The 17995-nt window shown below is 46.1% G+C and overlaps 1 protein-coding gene across 4 annotated transcripts in view; it reads left to right on the top strand.

The window, feature by feature from the left end:
• Nucleotides 1–14030: 14030 nt before the first annotated feature.
• AEBP2 (AE binding protein 2) overlaps nt 14031–17995 on the top strand; it is a 41282-nt gene continuing 37317 nt past the window's right edge. For 2 of the 4 annotated variants that reach the window (XM_071422084.1, XM_071422083.1), the window contains exon 1: nt 14031–14743. In XM_071422084.1, the coding sequence (XP_071278185.1) occupies nt 14079–14743 (665 nt within the window). In that variant the 5' untranslated portion in view covers nt 14031–14078. The remainder of the gene's footprint in view (nt 14744–17995) is intronic. The other 2 variants (XM_071422081.1, XM_071422082.1) reach the window with 2 other exon arrangements.

The following is a 17995-nucleotide window of genomic DNA, read 5'->3' as shown; positions in this document are numbered from 1 at the left end:
AAAAAGAAAGAAAAAAAAAAAAAAGCAGACTTTGCATGTTTAACTTTATATGTAGAACAAGGAAGATTTACTTACAGCCTCGAGGTTTGCTCAATGAAAACTTTCAGGAAAATACCTCATCCTCATCTGCTGTTATCTGCTCTGTGTCAGTGAAGTAAGTGATGCTGTACTGGACTCTCTTCTGCATCTTTACATCCATTACAGCCCAATTTGTAAAATATTCTCCATTCCTTATCTGGGAGAAAAACTGCCTTATGCACACCCCAGCTGTCTGTCCCTATGTGAGCAGCTGAATCCAGGCAATCAGTTTCTTGTTTGGAGTGGTGGAAATCTGCAGGTGCTTATCATCCTGAAAGATTGAGTCAAAGCATGCAATGAGAGATACCCAAGATTCCCAAGTAACTTGCATGTAAATTTCCTTTATTTTCAGCAGAGGAGTCTATTTAGAAAAAAACTTTTTTCTAAGTAATAGTCACCTTACTAGAAATAAAATAATTAGGTATATAAACAAACACCTAAGAATTTGTTTGAGAAAATTATCATTAATTGACAGTACATTTCAAAGAAATTGAGGGGGGAAAAAGACTGCAAAAATTCAGCAACTCATCTCATAAATCACTTCTTTACAATGTGAATTTCTGGTGAGTCTTGACACTGATTACACATGTAAGTTGAGTGCTTCATACTGTGCAACTTTCTTCTTGGTAAATTCCCAAGTCAGCAAGAACATGGAGGCTGTTTCAGATGTTTTAGCTTTAAACACGAATTATTTTTTATTTACTTTTTTCTTTTTTTAGTATGCTCATCTGCCAGTCTAGGAAACAGCTGTTAATGGCTGTTGGGTTTACTCTTTTTTATACACTGAAATGCTCATATCTAGACAGAGGGGAAAAAAGACAGCTGAACTTTCTGATGAATGTTTCCTGATGTTATTTTGTGTTTGGTTTTTGGCTACCTGGAGAATGTCTCAGAGAGTTTGCACATGCAAGGGCTGGTACTGCAAGGAAGCCAGTTTGTAGGAATCAGGTCTAGCAGGAGGTGTCATTTTGTGAGCAGGGAAATTGCCTGGAAACCAAAATCACCTTTGAATAACATTCCTGGCTGTTTTCTTAGCCTGTGCCAACAGACCCATAATTTTTTGTAACTACTGCTTCTAGTATATTGTGCCTACAAATAATAAATATTTTTAATAGAGACAAAGTGCCCGGATAATGTGTGAAATCCTGACCACTATTTACAAGGTAGCAGCTACAAATTAACCAACCAGCCTCAGCCATTTTGGAGACTGCCTTAGTGAAGAGGAATTAAGTAATATTCAAGGACTACAACCCTGGGAAAACCACGCTTGCTTATATAAACTGGTTTGGGGGTATAACTACTCTGACCTCACAGCATTTTATTTTAAAACTTTTATTTCATGATCTTAAAGCTATTGCATTCTGTGTGATCAGCTAAATATAACCTAGCTAAGCTCCACTTCATTTCCATCATCCAGATTTCAGGATAAGGGAGAACAGAGGTCGTGACATTTTGATCATTTTGCCTCATTAAAATCTTGTGGACCCCAAGGAGCACAGCTGGGTCATGTTTGTAAGAAGTGGGACTCTAAAGCCTTGCTTTGAGCCGTGCCTGTTTCACAGGAGTGCTTCCCATCCACCCTCCCCTGGCTGCCTGTTCCCAGGCTGGAGCACTGCAGTTATTTCACCTGCAAACAGAAATCCCTGACTTTCACAACATTTTCAGGCAATTAATCAGAGGCGGTGTGTGAATTCTAAGGTCTCTACAGCTGATAGCTCCAAACTCTTAAGGGGATGCGAGTGCTCGGGAGTGAATCCTCGTTAAAGCTTTAGCGCTGCAGACTCTTCAGTGATTCCCAAACCCTTGGGTGCTGTACCTGCGTCTCTGAACAAAAAACCGGATTGCTGTGCACTTCAATGGGTGGCTGCCTCCAACAACTGCTGAAGGAGCTGTACATTTTCTACTTTTTGTAGATTGTAGATGCAGGCTGCCCAGCAGGCTGGATTGGTGTTTTGGAAAGCGCTGCTGGCGATCAGTATCCCTGCAGGAGGAGCCTTTCCCTCCCTTTCTCCTGCAGCTGGCCGAGGGCACGGCTGCAAAAACACCCTCATTACCTGTTGGCCTGGATGCAGGAGCTGCCAAGCTTCCTTCCAGTGCCTGCCCTGGGCACAGAAGCTGTGTTAGGAGGGGAAGCAGGAGTTGAAGGGATGTTTTCAGTCCAAGTTCAAGAGCTCACCCAGAAGGACGCCGGCAGAGCAAAGTTAGCCCGGCTGCAGCTGCTGCTGCTGCTTCTTTCCCTCCCTTTCCCCCTCTGCCCGGCCCTTTGTCCTCTCGGCGTGGTTGCCATTGTGTGGGAGTTTTGGGGGATGAAAGCGAGCGATCGCTGATGGGTGACATGATAGTGCTTTAAATGGGAATGCAGATTGCTCCGGTACCACGCGATGGAGCGAGGCGGACAAAGCCAGCGGCGGCACAATGGGCTTAGGGTGATGGCCATGGCCAGAAGTGACTGACAAAAGGAACAAATACCACGATGGGTTTAAAAAAAAAAAATGTCTAGGACTGTCTGGAGATTTCTCAGAAGCTCTGTAACTGTGCAAGCTGCCCAGATGTGGCGGGCTGCAGCTGACCTGTCATCTCAGGAATATTTAGTATCCCTCTCCCTTCCTTCTGGGAATCTGGGTGCCGAGCACGCGCAGGAAATCGGGGATTACAAACTTGTCTGAACTTTTCACTGCCAGACATTAACATGCGGATGCAGCAGCCTGTATGTAAATGATGTTATCTGAGCTGTTTTATGCATGTGTTTCCAGGATAAGAAAGGAGATTATTTCATTGTGTGAACTAATTACCTGTGAAGAAAAAAATTAGAGCCCTTTTCATGTTAATGCCAGGCTGTATTTTTATTAACCTTGCTACTCAATGATGCAGTGTTGTGTGTTTATTGTGCATTTTCAAATGTTAAGGACTTGATCCTTTAACCTAAATGAAAGAAGTTCTTGATAGGACCTTGCATAAACAGGTTTCGTTGCAAGGTTGCAGCCACATCTCAGAGCCTTCCTTTGCCCATAAAATGGAGTTGCTTCACCAAATGGAAAGACAAAGCGATTTCTAAATATCGTGATGTTGCTGCTTAATGGTGCACAGCAACAATTAAAGATAAAAAGGGAACAAAGGTATTACACTGGAACTGCAAGACAAATTACTGCAAAACAGAGAAAATGTGTTCTTGGCCTAACCTGCAGTTGCAAATAACCCGGGCAACAGAATTAGTGTTGATGCAGCAGATCTGGGCCCAGATGGGAACAGCCCTTTTGGTTTCAGGTGAACACATTGCATGATTTAAAGTTAAACATGCTCACACTGCAATCATTATGATACAGGAGAGAATTTGTGTGAGAATCTGATCTCTTGTGGTTCCTACATCTCAGATGAAATTCTGCATGTTGCTTATTAATAGTATAATTAGATCAGGGAAGAGGGGAGTAACTTTTAAATGCTTCGTGTTTCAATATTTATATGGCTTTTAAACCAGCATTTATTTTGTCATACTTTGTTAAGCGTGATATAAACTGAGTTGTTGAGATTTTACTGTAGAACATCAGCTGATGAGAATATGCCGCATGTAATGGAAAAGAATGTGCATGCAGTGTGCCAAAAGGAGTTACCATAGTGCAGTGCAGGTGGTGGACTGAGATCACTTACTGCAATATAAGAAAGTCACAAAATCTGACTGCATTCATATCCAAAAGACCTCCAAAATATGAACTGTTATAAAAAATCTGAAACACAAGTGGTTCACGGACATTGGTCCAGCACTTAATTTATGTTTTATTGAGGATGGTGAGGAGAATGTAAAGTCTCATTTTAAATTGGCTGCTTTGCTTCCTCTCTACATTTGAGAAACTGGGATGTGAACGTGTCTGAGGTACTTTTGTGTAAGATCAGGTCCTCAAGATAGCAGGGAGAACAGAAACCATGGCCTGAAGTGGTGCCAAAGGATTTTCCTTGGAAGAAACAAGGCAGAAGTAGGTCATGGCTCTCTACAGAGCTGATACCTTAATGCTTTCAGTGCCTGAGTTACACTTTAGAATACATCCCTCTTTGTTGTACCTCTTATGCACTAGCACAACCTAAATCAAATAGCTTTCTCAATTTAAGAGAGCCCAGTTTTATGTAGACATGGACTGTAAGATTCACCACATTTAAAATCATCTCTTTTTCACCTTGCTCTGAAAAGTCTCCTTATTTTCCAGGCTCTAAATAGCTAAGTCTGCTTTTCACTGAGATTAAACAAATGCTTAGCATTTCCAAACCCATACAGAAATTCAACTGCAAATTGATGGTTCTGATAAATTATCCCGTTAAATGCAGTATAAAGCCAAGCTGCTGCTGACGGTATGCCTCTATAGCAACAGCTTGCCAAGAATATATAGTGTCCCTTTTCCTACTAAAACTTCAGTATTATATGAGGTTGTTTTGGGGCACTGATCTGCCTAGAAAACAGGATAGTATCTGTTAGGATAGTATTTGTTTCTTGAATTTGGTTGCTGCATGTGTCACGGGGCAAAAATCATCAAGCACATAATGTTCACGTTGACTGAAAATAAAACCAGTTTTAAAAGACTGACTAGATTCAAAAGCATTATGTCATTAACAGCCAGGCCCGTCCCTGTTGAGAACACTCCATGTGTGGGTTTAACAGCAGCTTTCACTGGAAGGCTTCAAAGGCAAAGAACTGCACCTCAGAGCAGTGCTGGGAAAGAGACTCTTAAGCATATCCTAACTATGCATAGATTTCTGCATAACAACATGCTAAAATGCTTTGCCCACCCCTATGCAGTCAGCTGTTTGGAGAATCTGGGAGCAGCTGAGCTGGGAATAGAGTTCAGGAGAGGGGAATCACTGCTTTGCCTATTAGAGGACATGCAGTGCATCCACAGGGCACAACATCGGGGCATTGAGCTAATTTAGGATCTACATCTCCCAATTCTGCCATATATTCCAGGCTTCCTGAGAGAGTGGACTTCTGAACTATTGAAATTCTGGCTGATGGAGGGTGGAAATCCGAATACAGTGCAACTTGGGCTCTCCTGTGCAGTAGGGGCCAAGTCCCCACCTCCTAGCAGCCATCAATAATATCAGGATAGCAGGATTTGCTGTGGGTTCCTCCAAACTCCTTAGTTGCCCAGCTCTCAGGTTGAGTTTGACAGTCTGGCCCCGCTGAGGTCAATGTGAATTTTGCAATCAATACCAGAGATGCCAAAGTTTCAGACAAAGCCTGTAAAATTCCTCTGAGGGCACATCTCTCTGAGCATTTTGTTTGCAATAAAGGTGGCTGCTGCAAGATTGGGTGTAAAGCACTCAATCTCAGTTTTCATTCCATCAGTGATAGCCAGTGGGGGCATAACACAAGTTTCCAAATATTCTCATTTCCCACTGCTTCAAATAAACAGCACCAGAACTCCATCAATATGTGCACAGCCAAAAAGACCTTACTTTCTCTTTCCTTGTCTAAATTATGAGGATCTCACCTGTGCAGCAACCATTTTTAGTCATTTCTGTAAAATAAAACTCCTCTGGGAATAGAACAGTCCTTGCAGGTCTCCGAAAACTTGTGCTGGTGGTGATTACAGTAAGCACAGCCAGCAGGCTGCCTAACTCAGTGTGAAAAGTCATATATTGACTTGGGGTGGCCAGAGCTGAGCAGGTAACATTCCACTCCTGCACAGGGTATGACCCCAAGGAGCAGATCCTGCCACAGAAATCCTCAGCCTCTTGCCCCAGAGCTGCCAGGTGAGCAGCAGAGCACACAGACACGCTGCCCCCTCGCACTGAGGATGCAGGAGTAGCAGGCATGACATCGATGGAGCTGGACTGCAGAATGAGCTGGTGTTTGACTGGGTTTTTTACAGGCTACTGCTGCCTTCAGCATGGCATTTTTGTGGAGAAAGAGAGTGCAGGAAGGCTGGGTGCTGTCCTTGTTAAAGCAGAGAGAGAAACAGAAAGCGTGGGGAGTACTGAAGGGGAAGGAGGGGGGCAGGAGAGATCCGTTCTTGCCAGATTGCAACTGCATTGCAGCTTCAGAGGCCAGGAGTGGGGAAGTTTGCAGAGTAAAACCAGGGAGGTTTGACAAGCAGGCATTCCCCTGGCTCTGTTGTCAGCCTGCAGACAGGCAGCACAGTTCCTTTGGCACAGCATTGCTGCAGTGAGCTGATGAAGATCTTTTCAGTCCCTGGGCTTCCCGGTGCTGTCATGACAACAGCTACTTTCTCGGTCCTGCTGAAACCCCTTTTCACATTCAGTGAATGCCACGCACAGAAAAGTAGGTTGTTCTCATCAGTCTCCCTCTCTCTCTCTCAGATTTGATTGATTGAGAATAGGGAGGGGTGCTGTACTTCTACAAGCTTGGTTTATTTTCCATGAACATGATGGATCCTTCGTCTTACAGGAAAGGTTTGAGGAGTTATGAATAGCAAACGGGGTTTTAATAGCTCAGAAGACAAATACACTATCTGTAATAAACATTTGTCATTAGTGGCAAACGACAATGAAGTCATCCTGCTGCTTTTGTAATTGTTAAATTAGTTTTGATTAATTTGAGTACGACTTCTCTGTTCAGTGAATGCCCAAATAATGGCAATTCACATCTGCAGATGCAATTCTGAACTTTTCTGAAATTCTTGTGCTCAGGCCTACCAAATAATAAATTCTATTTAAATTAATTAATTCTGTACATATCTAGCTGTTTGATAAACTTCCCATTACATGATTTTTTTTCTTGTAGCATAAGCAGAGCAGTGGGGAGAGAAGATGAATTGTCCAGGTTGTTAAGGTTTTGGGAAATCTTCTCCAAGCAGTATCTTGCTCAAGGCAGGCCAGAGTGTGTGATAAATGCCTCTCTTAAGGATAACCTCTCTCCCTTAGGTCTCTAGCCTGCCAAGATCTGGCAAAACATATAATCTCACTTGCTTGTCATTTCTAATCTCAGGGGATGTAGCAGGTCCCTAAACTTGGCCAGCTTGGGAATTCTGAATGGAGCCATTCAGGCTGCATCCAGATCTGCCTGCAGGGACTCAGGGCTTGGTCCCAGTCACACAGCCCAACTCAGCTGCTGTGGCTCCACCAGGACTCCCTTCCCATCTTTACAAAGCACACTGCAAGGCAGGAGTGGTGTCAATTAGGATTTTCATCCCCATGTAAGGCTGGGGCAAAGCCAGGGTACATGGTGATATTTGGGAACCCAGGAAAATACTGGCTTTGCATATTTAGCAAAGCCTGTGTCTCTGTGTAACATGAGAATAATATCTGAATTTTACAGAATCACAGAAAAGTTAAGGTTGGAAGGCACCTCAGGAGATCATAGAGTCCAAGACCCTGCTCCAAGCAGCAAGAGCTGGAACAGGCTGCTCAGGACCATGTCCAGATGTGGTTTGAATAACTTCACAAACAGCAATGCCACAACCTCTCTGGGCAATCTTTCCCGCTGCTTGAAAGTGAAAAAGTTTCTTCTTACATTTAAATAGGATTAATGTTCTGCATCTCAGTTTGTGACCATTGACTCTTGCCCTTACCAGACACCACTAAGTCTGGCTCCATTTCTTTATTTCCCCTCTCAGATATTTATACCTTGATAAGATCCCCCTGAGCCATCACTTTTTGGGGCTGGACAGTCCCAGCTCTCTCAGCTGCTCCTCATCTGACATGTTCCACTCCCTTCATTATCTTCAGGGCCCCCTTGCTGGGGCCACCACAGCATGTTCTGGGAAGCTGAGAACTTTGTTTGGAAGGACATGTGTTCACAAGGGTTTGATCTTGGAAAGATAAGAGATTCTTTCAAGAAAAAAGAAAAAAAAAGCACATAAACTTTATAACTAGATTTCTGCAAGGGGATTTTTGTTTAAATTTTATGAAACATTAATTTAAAGAAATCTAAAACCCTTCTATGGAAAACCCATATTCTGCTTACCACTACAAATTGAAGAAGGGGAGTTTTAAAGTAATCCTAGAACAAGGAAAAGCTGTTGTAAACTTGTACTCCTTCCAAGCTGTGATTTGTATTTAATTAGCATTCAATTAATTATGCATCTCTGTTTGGTTGTAATGGTTACACACCGGTTTTGCAACATGCAAGATCTTGATTACTTCTATGGTTTTTGAAAAGAATTTCCATGTGTGCAAAAAAAAAAAAAAACTCTGCTCCTGACGTCACATCCATATTTTTAGGGAAAAAAACCAGGATTTACTGCCTAGTGTGCTTGTGCAGAATTGCCCCCTCAGCTGGGATGGCCTCCCCTGGTTTTACTGTGAGGATCTGCACCAAATTTATTTCTGCAGAAAATAAATGGACATCCTGGTGACAACCCTCTACATGTGCTCAGGCACACACCTTCATTTAAAGCTGGAATCCAGTTCTGTTTTGCATAAGAATGTTGAGAAAACCAATTCCCCAAATTAACAGCATGTAAAGACTCTGTAATCTGGAAGCAAATATTTTAATTATCTCTGGCTAAAATGAATCTAAATGACAGCATTTAAGGATGTTGATTCTTCTGAGACTTAAGAATTTTGGCTGCCTTTACTGAAAAAGAGCAAACTGTGCCAAAAAGAAAATATACACAAGGAGGAGGTTTAACATACTTTGGGAGGAAAAGAAATTATTTCTGATAATTTATGTAGATTTTTTTAGTCATAAATAAAAATATTGACAATATTGATGACAGAGAAAAGATGGTATATTTGCTTGTATGGTCCCACATATATTACTGTTTTACTTGTTTATATGATATATTGCATCAGTTATTTAAATTTTCCACTTGAAAAACTTTCCCAGTAGTTTCAAAGAAAAGCACAATGCACTTTTAGTGTGTACTTATGCAAGTCCCTGGGAGTCACAAAAATTGAGACACATGGGGTGACAGGATTAATACTCAGCTATACCAGTGTAAATGTACTGAGAGCAGCTTTTATTTCTGAAGCAAATTCTGAGTTCATTCTCAGTGGTATCTATAATAACTAACAAGATATCACAGCTGAATAGTACCTACTTGAAATTCTGTGCTTATATTTCAGGTTTTACAGCAACCTGTAGAGCACATCAATGAACCATATGACAAGGCCTCCTCATGCCTTGAACTCATAGCTTTTTAATCTTTCACTTACAAGAAATTTTCAGGCTGTATTATTTTGCATTCCCTGTTTTCCTTCAACATAATTTGACAACAAATTGAGCATCAATTAGTGTGCATTTTAGAGGTTTCATCTACTTGTAAGGTATCTGATTTCTTTCAAATACATCAGGATATCTGTGGAATATGGCCTTCCTCTCACTGTTGGTGTTTATTGATGGCTTAAAGCAGAGATGCCCTCATCTCCACTGGGCTGGCTGGAGTTTACCACAAGTGCAAATAGAATTAATGTTAGGATGAGCTTTTGGACGAGCTCCAGAATGACAGAATGGGGTTTTCCATTCCTGAAGTAACCCCTGGTTCTTTATGTCACCTTAGCAAGTTTTAAACTTTTTTTGTTCCTCTTTTCCCCATCCCCAGAGAGTCACATTTGACTGAGCTGTCTGGAGTTTTCTGAAGCTTCATGACGTAACAGGAACAGAATGCCATTTTTTTTTTTTCCCTCCTAGTTACCACTAAAAGCAGTTCCCTGGTCTAGATCATGGCAGGAATTTCAGGGACAGCTGTGCTGGCACCAGAGAAGAGGCAGCAGATCAGCGTGACACAAAGCAGGGGCAGGGCAGAGCAGGAAGAAGGTCCCAAACAGTATCAAGAATTCATTTTGCTGCAAAATGTTTTTCAAAGCCAGTTACAATCCCAGAGAAGGCTCAACACTCCTAGGGAGGGAAGAGGGACCCTTTCCCAACATGCATTCCCTGCAGCCTTCTTCTGGTTGGCCCAGCCTAAGCATGGCTTGTAGTTTCTCACAGTCATGGTTTCTAAGCAGAGAGCACAAAGATTAAAGGCAGCTTTAAAAAAGAAAAGAGCATGGAAGCTGAGTTTAAAGGGAGAATTAACTGGGTGCTGCAGGAGAGGGTGGGGTCGGAAATGCATTACGAGGCAATTTCAGCCCAGTCTGAAGGGAAGGGTGAGAACCCAGCGCTGCTCACTTGAAGCAATGACAGATGGCAGCCTCTTCCTCCAGCCCTCGAATTGGGATGGGGAAGGGTGGGGCAGAAAGAAGGGAAGGGTGCAGTTTCCAGAGGCTGCTGAGTCGGCAGAATGCTGAGCAAGGTGAGTCATGAGGTGCAGGCAGCAGGAATTTCCTGCGCTGCTTAAGAGGTGCATGGGGAGGCAGGGGTTGGAGAAGGGAGCTCAGGAAGCAGATGCTGGGCTTTACAGAATCTCTCTTGGTATCCTAGCAAGTGTAAGACTGGATGTCACCTTTCCTGTACCTCAGGCCTATTTAATTTTTCTTCTCTCTTTATAGGCCTTTCTTGCTGTATGGAAGTGTTTTGCTTGTACACTGTATAGAATAGTACTATAATGCTGATCAAAGTTAGGGAAAAAACCTCAAGAAACCTGCCTTACATACATCTTCTGGTGATCTCATCTAAGTGTCCTTCAAGAAAACCCCACAAACCAGCAAAATTGCTGTGAATCAAGAAAAGGAGGAACTACTTCTCTGGAGTGTGCTTGTTACTGCTTCCTGCTGTCAGTGCGAATGCCCTGCACCCTGGTGTTCCTGAGGTAAGAAACTGCTTGGAATCTTTTGCCTGTGACCAGGCTTCTCCTTGTTTATCTACTGGCTTTTTAAAATTTATTTATTATTTTGTGCTTTGTTGATTCCTCAACACAAATGTCTGAGCTTTGAATCATCGTTGTAAAGTGATTCTACCAAGCTAGACTGAGCACATCCGAAACCCTTTGTGTGAACGACAGAGTAACATCCACCCAAGTGAACGATGTGGTTTTCCTCCAAAGGATTTCCTAACAGGAGTCTCCTCCTTTGAGCTTTTATCACGGCATTCACATGTAAATGGTTTAGATGCTTTTGCAAGTTGTGGAATCACCTGTTCTCTGACAGATCTCTTTCAAGAGGTTAGAAAAGTCAAAAAACCTTGGGAAAAAAGGAAATCCAGCTTCGGTAAGCTGCGTGGGTTTGTACAGAGAAAGCTCAGTGAGCAATAATCGCTGCTGCTTGCACTCGATTAGGACCTTATTACAGCACTCAAGGGCCGAGCCTGGACGCGGAATTTTGTGTGTTTGAAAACCTGAGAGCAGGACACCGAGAGATTACCACGGAGTTTCTCTTTGATGCCTGCCTGCTGCAGCAGTGACCCCACCGGTACTGAGCGCTTGCTTAAATGCCAAGTGATTTCCATCAGGCAACAGAAAAGTCCCGAGGTTTCCTTCCCTGACCCTCTCTGAATACACAGATTACCTAACGAGCTGGCGTCTCTACCGCCCTGCTTAGGAGAGCGGAACTTTCAGTGCCAAACACAAGGAGCCTTTGCGTGCACACAGCACCTCGAGAAACCCAGAGAGACCTGGGCAAAAAAAGACATTTGAGCACACAGCGATCAGGACAACTGACATCGGGGTACAGAGTTCTTCGTGGTGACTTTTCTCCCCTTTATCTCATCGTTTGTGAAAGGTGATTTTTACCGCAGCCGTTCATGTATTTTTGGTTTCTCATGACTCGATACTTCCCTGATTCTGTCCCTTGCTGCAGCACAGAACTGCAGAAGGGCATCAGTGGGTAGTAGAGACCAGGAATAATAGCAATTACTTCAGCTACCGCCGTTTCTGGGCTGAATCAAAGGCTGGGGTGTTTTTGGAACGTCACACTTGGTGTTTGATTAGACCAGTGACTGCAACACGCCCCCGGAGCCCCACGCCTTCCTCCGCGGGGAGCAAAGCACAGCACACACACTGTTAGCAGGAGGAAAGGCAGAACAGGGTGCAGAAAATCAGGGTTTGGTGACTGTTTTGGTGGAGTTAGGAGACCTGCAATGCACATCTTGCACACATGAGAAGCAGCATTGCAGCTGTTCTTGTCTTTTTTCCCCCCCTCTGGAATTTTTTTAAAGCATTCTTAACACTTCCACTTTCTAGCCGAGGCTGGCTTCTAGAAATCTGAGGAATTATCATCACTTTTTCATTGCTGTTGGTTTCCAAAATTTGCTTATGCTCCTCCGCGGGCTAAATATGTTATTGGTTTGTTTTCAAAGACTAATCCAGTGTTGAGTCCCCGACCCCCTGTTGCTGTTTCAGTGCTGTGGCTCTCTATTTTGGCTGCTACACCACAGCTTGTTCTTGTTGCTGCTCACAGCTACATCTGTTGATGGGCTGGGAGCCATCACCAGCTATGCAAATGCAGGTCTTCGGAGCACCTTCTCCAGATTTTAATCCTACGCAGTTAGCTTCTCTTGGAATCCAGGATCTCTGTGGACATGCCAGATCTGCCTGCTGTAACTTGAGTTAGTGAGGTTCTTCCTCATGTGCAGAAGGCACGAGGTTTTCTGGACTGAGCTGTGGTACTGTGTTTGTTTTTAAATTTCACTACAACGACTTCATGATTTTTGTGTTAAATGTGGCAAGCTCTGTAAGCATTAGCTAAAGACTGACAGATGTAGGATATATAAAATTCACAAAGAACAGCATTTTATTACCTTTGGTTTATTTACCTTTGATTGAATAGCTTTCATTACCCTTCTCACCTCTCCAATAACTTACCAAACTACCGGATTTTATCTCTGTATTCAGATTCTACCTTTCTGTTCTACTGCCAATCCTCATCCTGTGTACTTTACTGTAAACTTTATCATATTTTACATGCTCATTAAATGACCTTAATTTTCAAACTCTGCTCTGAAGGCTTCTACGTGATTGACAGTTATCCTGCTGAGATTTCACCTCTCCCCTTTAATACATCCATAGGTTTAGATTGGGTATTAGGGAGAAATTCTTCCGTGAGGGTGGTGATGCCATGGCACGGGGTGCCCAGAGAAGCTGTGGCTGCCCCTGGATCCCTGAGAGTGTCCAAGGCCAGGCTGGATAGAGCTCTGAGCAACCTGGTCTGGTGGAAGGTGTCCCTGCCCAGGGCAAGGGTTTGGAATGAGATGATCTTTAAGGTTCCTTCCAATCCAAACCATCCTGTGATATTTCACAGTGCCCTTTGGTCACACAGCTTTTCCCCGGCAGCCGGGAAGCCTCTTCCCTGCCAAGAGAGGTTTCAGGCCAGTTTGCTCTGGTTCATTCTCTCTCCTCCCTGCACAGCGCGGTGTTTTTCACTCCTTTTCCAGCGGCGCTGGAACCCTTTCCCCGTCTCCTTCCTGCCTCGGCCAAGCCTGCGGCACTCCTGCCCGGCTGGCTCCTCAGCTCCTGCAGCTCTTCCCGAGGAGCCTCGATTCTCCCGTTCCGTGCGATCCCTGTCCCGCTTCCCCACCGCCGTGCCCATGAGGGAACCCCCATGCCCGTGAGGGAACCCGCCGTGTCCGGTACCACCGGAGCCCTGCCTGCCCCACCCTCCACGGAGGCCACTCTGCTCCGGCTGTGCTCCTTCTCCAACCCCACTCGGGAATGTCCCTGCCCCGCTGTGGGACACTGGTGCCGCCGGGATTTGTCCTGGAGCGAGGCGGGGCAACCGGGAGCGCTTCGTTCCCGGCTCCCGGCGCGTCTCGCGGCACTCGCCGCTGTCCATGGAGCCGGGGGCTGGGATCACGCCATTCCAGCGGCCCGGGGGATTCGAACCGGGATTCCCGGGGAATTCCAGCCGGGATCCCTCGGGGATTCACGGTGGGATCCCCGGCAGACGCCACCCGGGATCACGTCCCTCGTCCGCCACCGCCCTTCGCTCCGCCCTCCCCGCGTTGTTTGTCCCCCGGCGCGCTCCGTAGCGCGTGCGGCGGCGGCGGCACGAGCCGGGCCCCGCCCCGCCCCTCCCCGGCGGTGCGGGTGCGCGAGGAGGGCGAAGGAAGGAGGGGGGGCACGGGCGGCGGCGGGAGCGCGCACCGGCCGCGCGGGCGCGCACGGGGCCGCGCGCGCACGCCCCCGCCGTGCGCACGCCCGCGGCCGGCCCCGCGCGCGCGGCAGCGACTCGCAGGCGCCATGGCGGCCGCTCGCTGCAGCGACATGGCGGAGCCCCAGCGGCGCCTTCCCGGGCAGGCGGCGCCCGCCGAGGAGGAGGAGGAGGCGGAGGTGGCGGCGGAGGTAGCGGCCGCCGCCGGTGGGGCCGGATCCTCCTCGTCGTCGCCGCCGCCGCCGCCGCCGCCTTCGTCCTCGGCCGCGGCGGAACCGGAGCCGCTGCTGCTGCTGAACGGCGAGGCGGAGAGCATGTCGGAGCCGAGCCCGGAGAGCGCCAGCCAGGCCGGGGACGGAGAGGACGAGGACGAGGAGGAGGAAGAGGAGGAGGAGGAGGAGGAGGGCGGCGAGGAGGAGGAGAGCAGCCTGGTGGGCAGCAGCAGCAGCAGCACGAGCAGCGGCTGCTGCAGCGACGAGACCCGCTCGCCGAGCCCCGGCGGCGGCAGCGAGGCCGACGCCAAGGAGGAGCCCAAGGGCCCCCGGGGCAGCCAGGAGGACGGGCCGGGCCGCGGCGGCGGCGGGGGCGGCAGCAGCTCCAGCAGCGTGTCCAGCGGCGGCGACGAGGGATACGGCACCGGCCCCGGCACGGGCGGCGGCAGCAGCTGCGGCAGCGCCACGTCGGGCGGCCGGCGGGGCAGCCTGGAGATGTCTTCGGACGGGGAGCCCCTGAGCCGCATGGACTCGGAGGACAGGTCAGTGTCCGGCGCGTCCCGGGGTCCCCGCCTCGGCAGCCCCCGCTGCCCGGCCGCCGCCCCGTTCCCGGCCGCGGGGCTGTCACGGCAGCCACAGGTTTCTCCGGCCAACTTGTGCCGGGCCCCAGCCCCTGCTGCTCGGGCCCCCGGCTGCCCGGCCCTGGCCGCGGAGGAGGGGCCGCTCCCCGATCCGTGAGAGCCCCGAGCGGCCCCGCCGGGCGCTGCCGCCTCCTCCTCCTCCGGGGCCTCTTTCCTCGGAAGCTGCGGATTTTTCTCAGATGGTGCTTTCGGGGTTCTGCAGGGCTGTGTCTTGCGGCAAAGCGCAGGTGGGGTGTACTGAAGCTTCGGGATGGGAAATGCATCTCTGGATGCGGTTTTACCTGCGCCCGCAACAGGGTCTCTGCTCTAGAGGGAGAAAACCGAGTGAAAGCCTCTTAAAATACGAGCGGGGGAAAAAAAAATCGAGTTTGCTGAAATAAAAATGAGACCAGCCTTTCCTGCATTACGTGTGTACAAGTAATACTCATGCACGGTGTGGAGTGAGGCTCAGAGTCATCTTTGAATGAGTTCTGTAATTGTGAATTTCAGAATCTGTAAGGATGACTTCTTGAGCTTTTGAACGTTAAAGCTGCACATTTCATTTTACCAAGATTCGAGCCTGGTTCTGGTGAAAAGGCACAACTGAATTCTCACACATGGTTGAATTCGACCATTCAGGTCTGTTTCAGCCTACTGATTCGAGCATTTCAAAGAACATGGCTTATGTAGTAGCTCTCCTGGATGTTGTATGCAACAATTTACTTGAAAAACTGAAAATAGGATGGAACAAGGACGTAAAAACAGTGTGGAAGTGGTGTGTGCCCCTTGCTAATTAGTCCTTTCAAACAGTTTAAGAAACTTGTACAATTTTTCTATACGTTTAGCAGAAAAAGTATCAGACTTCCCTGCTAGAGTTACAGTTAAGTAACAATTAGAATTTTATTTGTATTTTCTTAAGATAGTTTCACTATTAAGCGTGGAGAATTATGTGGTTTGGTCCAGAAATGTACTTTGAATATATGTTAGACCAAAATCTTTGTAACTGTACAAGTACCTATATTTCAGAATGAAAAGGGGGGCATGACTAGACCTAACCTCGAAGATTGAAACCAGCCCAGCAAACCCCTCGTGAGTCAGTTCCCCAAAACCATGTAATTGGCCTAAAAGTCTTAAGAAGACAGAAAAAAATTCAGGTCTTTGGTTTCCATCAGACTTTTGAGACTCCTAGAAATCACGTTTTCTTTCCTCTAAACTTAAGCGAGTGGAAAGGGGGTGTGGATGTTGGGGTTTCTTTGTAGGTTTTGTTTGTTTTCTGTTTGTTTCAAAAGCTGAGATTTTACATGCAATTGACTAAGTATGGGAGTAGACTTCTGGAAAAACACCAGGTACATAAAGGAGCTTTAAGATAACAGTTTCTTGTTTTTCATAGAGTGAAAGTCTACATCTAATCCTGATCTTATCCAAGTCCGCGTCGGGGTTGAGGAAATAACAGAAATAACTTGCAGGGGTTTTCTGGAAGTAGCGTCATTGTGCCTTGCCCTGTGCCCTCCAGAGCTGGTTGCTACTTTCTTTCTCTGTCATTGTTCTCGTGGTCCTCTTGCTCTAAGTGGTTAAATCCACGTGTGTGGGTCCTTGCTCCTTCCCTTTACACCACGAGTGGGACTCTTTGTGTTTAGTGGTTTAAATAAGGGCTGTGCCTTCTTTTTAATCTTTGCAAAGTTTTCTCTTGACTTGCCAGGATGAAAATTTGAGGCGTTGAGAGTGCATGTTGTACTGTAATTCCAAGGCCTGCTTGTTGAGTTGGTGGGAGAAGAGCAATGCTACCAAGAGTGCCATTTGTTATTCCTGGAGTTGGAAAATTTCATTTGGTGTGCACTCCTTGCTGCAGTGTGTTAGAATGCTTTATTATTTTTGTCACATGTAGTCCAGCAAGTTGCTGGCTTGACATTGTGATCCAATGATTGCTGCTGCTTGGAAGGCAGCCACAGCATAATCCTGTGCCTTTCAGATGATCACACAGACAAGCAGAATGTTGCAAAAGGTTGGAATGTGCTGAAGAGTTAGAGTGTGTTAATTGGAATAGTGAAATACTAAGGAAGAACTGGAAACAGTTTAGACTTAATATATTGAAATCCTGAAAGAATAAATCATTCGTTGATTTGGTCACCTCTGAATTAAAATGTAAGTTCTGTGACTAGAGAACGATATTTTGTCTATTAAGTGTTGTTTTATATGGAGTAATTTATTGTACAGTACTTCATGACCTTTGCTGGCTCGCTGTGTCTCCAAAGTCCTGAGGAACTCGGTGTCTGACTCTGGGTGTGTTGTAAAGTAAGATTCCCTGGGGAGGGAGTGGAGAGAAAAGGGAAGAGATGGAACTAACAGGCTTGACTTTTCAGACCCTGGCTTTAGCTAGAGGAAGCTAGTAGGAGAGTGTACTGGGTAAAGACTCTCCTGCTGTCAGCAGGTTTGGTAACATTCAGATCATGCCCCTGGGCTTGGGATTTTTTTTCTTGCTTCCTCTTTAGAAAATTTGAATGAATTAAAGGGCGTGGTAAGAGGGCCTGAATTCCGCGAGTGATCAAATTCCCATTTCCCTGTGCATATTCTTTATCGGTCTCCACGTTATGTTATCTCTGATTTTTCCCTTAGTGATATCAGATACAAATGAAGCAGATGAAGAGGAAAATCTTGCATATGGTCAAAATAGAGCTACTGTTCAACAGCTTCTATTTTTAACATTTTCTTGTATTTTGAGAGTATCTGCTGACAGAAAGAAATGACTTGTAGGAAATTGGTCAGTATTTATAATAACAAAAGAAATAAATATAGAGGTGACTACTGATGCCCTGAAATTTAGGGTGAATTTTAATCCATTTCCATGCCTGTAGATAGGCTTTGTACTTTGCTACAATATGCTTATCTTCATCCCAAAAAAAGCCAGAAAGAAAAAGCAAAGCCCAGACTGACACCTAGGATAAATAACCAAGGTGGCATTTTCAGCTCAGCAGGAGGGTTCAGTGCAGTAACTCTAGGACTGGCAGGTATCTCGTTGATCGGTAGTAGTTCCATTTTCTTCCCTGGGAATTGTGCTAAGTTCCCACTGATGTGCAGGAGTTTGTCTGTGACTTTTGTGAGCAAGCTCAGATCAGCTGGCTGAGTAATAATAGTCTGCATTCAAGCCTAGTGATCCTCTGGATTTACAGTTGGAAC

The sequence above is a fragment of the Agelaius tricolor genome, unplaced genomic scaffold, assembly GCF_023055355.1.
Source record: "Agelaius tricolor isolate 1412-34295 unplaced genomic scaffold, bAgeTri1.0.p SCAF_3, whole genome shotgun sequence".
Taxonomy (NCBI): Eukaryota; Metazoa; Chordata; class Aves; order Passeriformes; family Icteridae; genus Agelaius; species Agelaius tricolor.
Note: the sequence above shows the minus strand (reverse complement) of the source record. Positions and strands in the feature narration are given on the sequence as shown.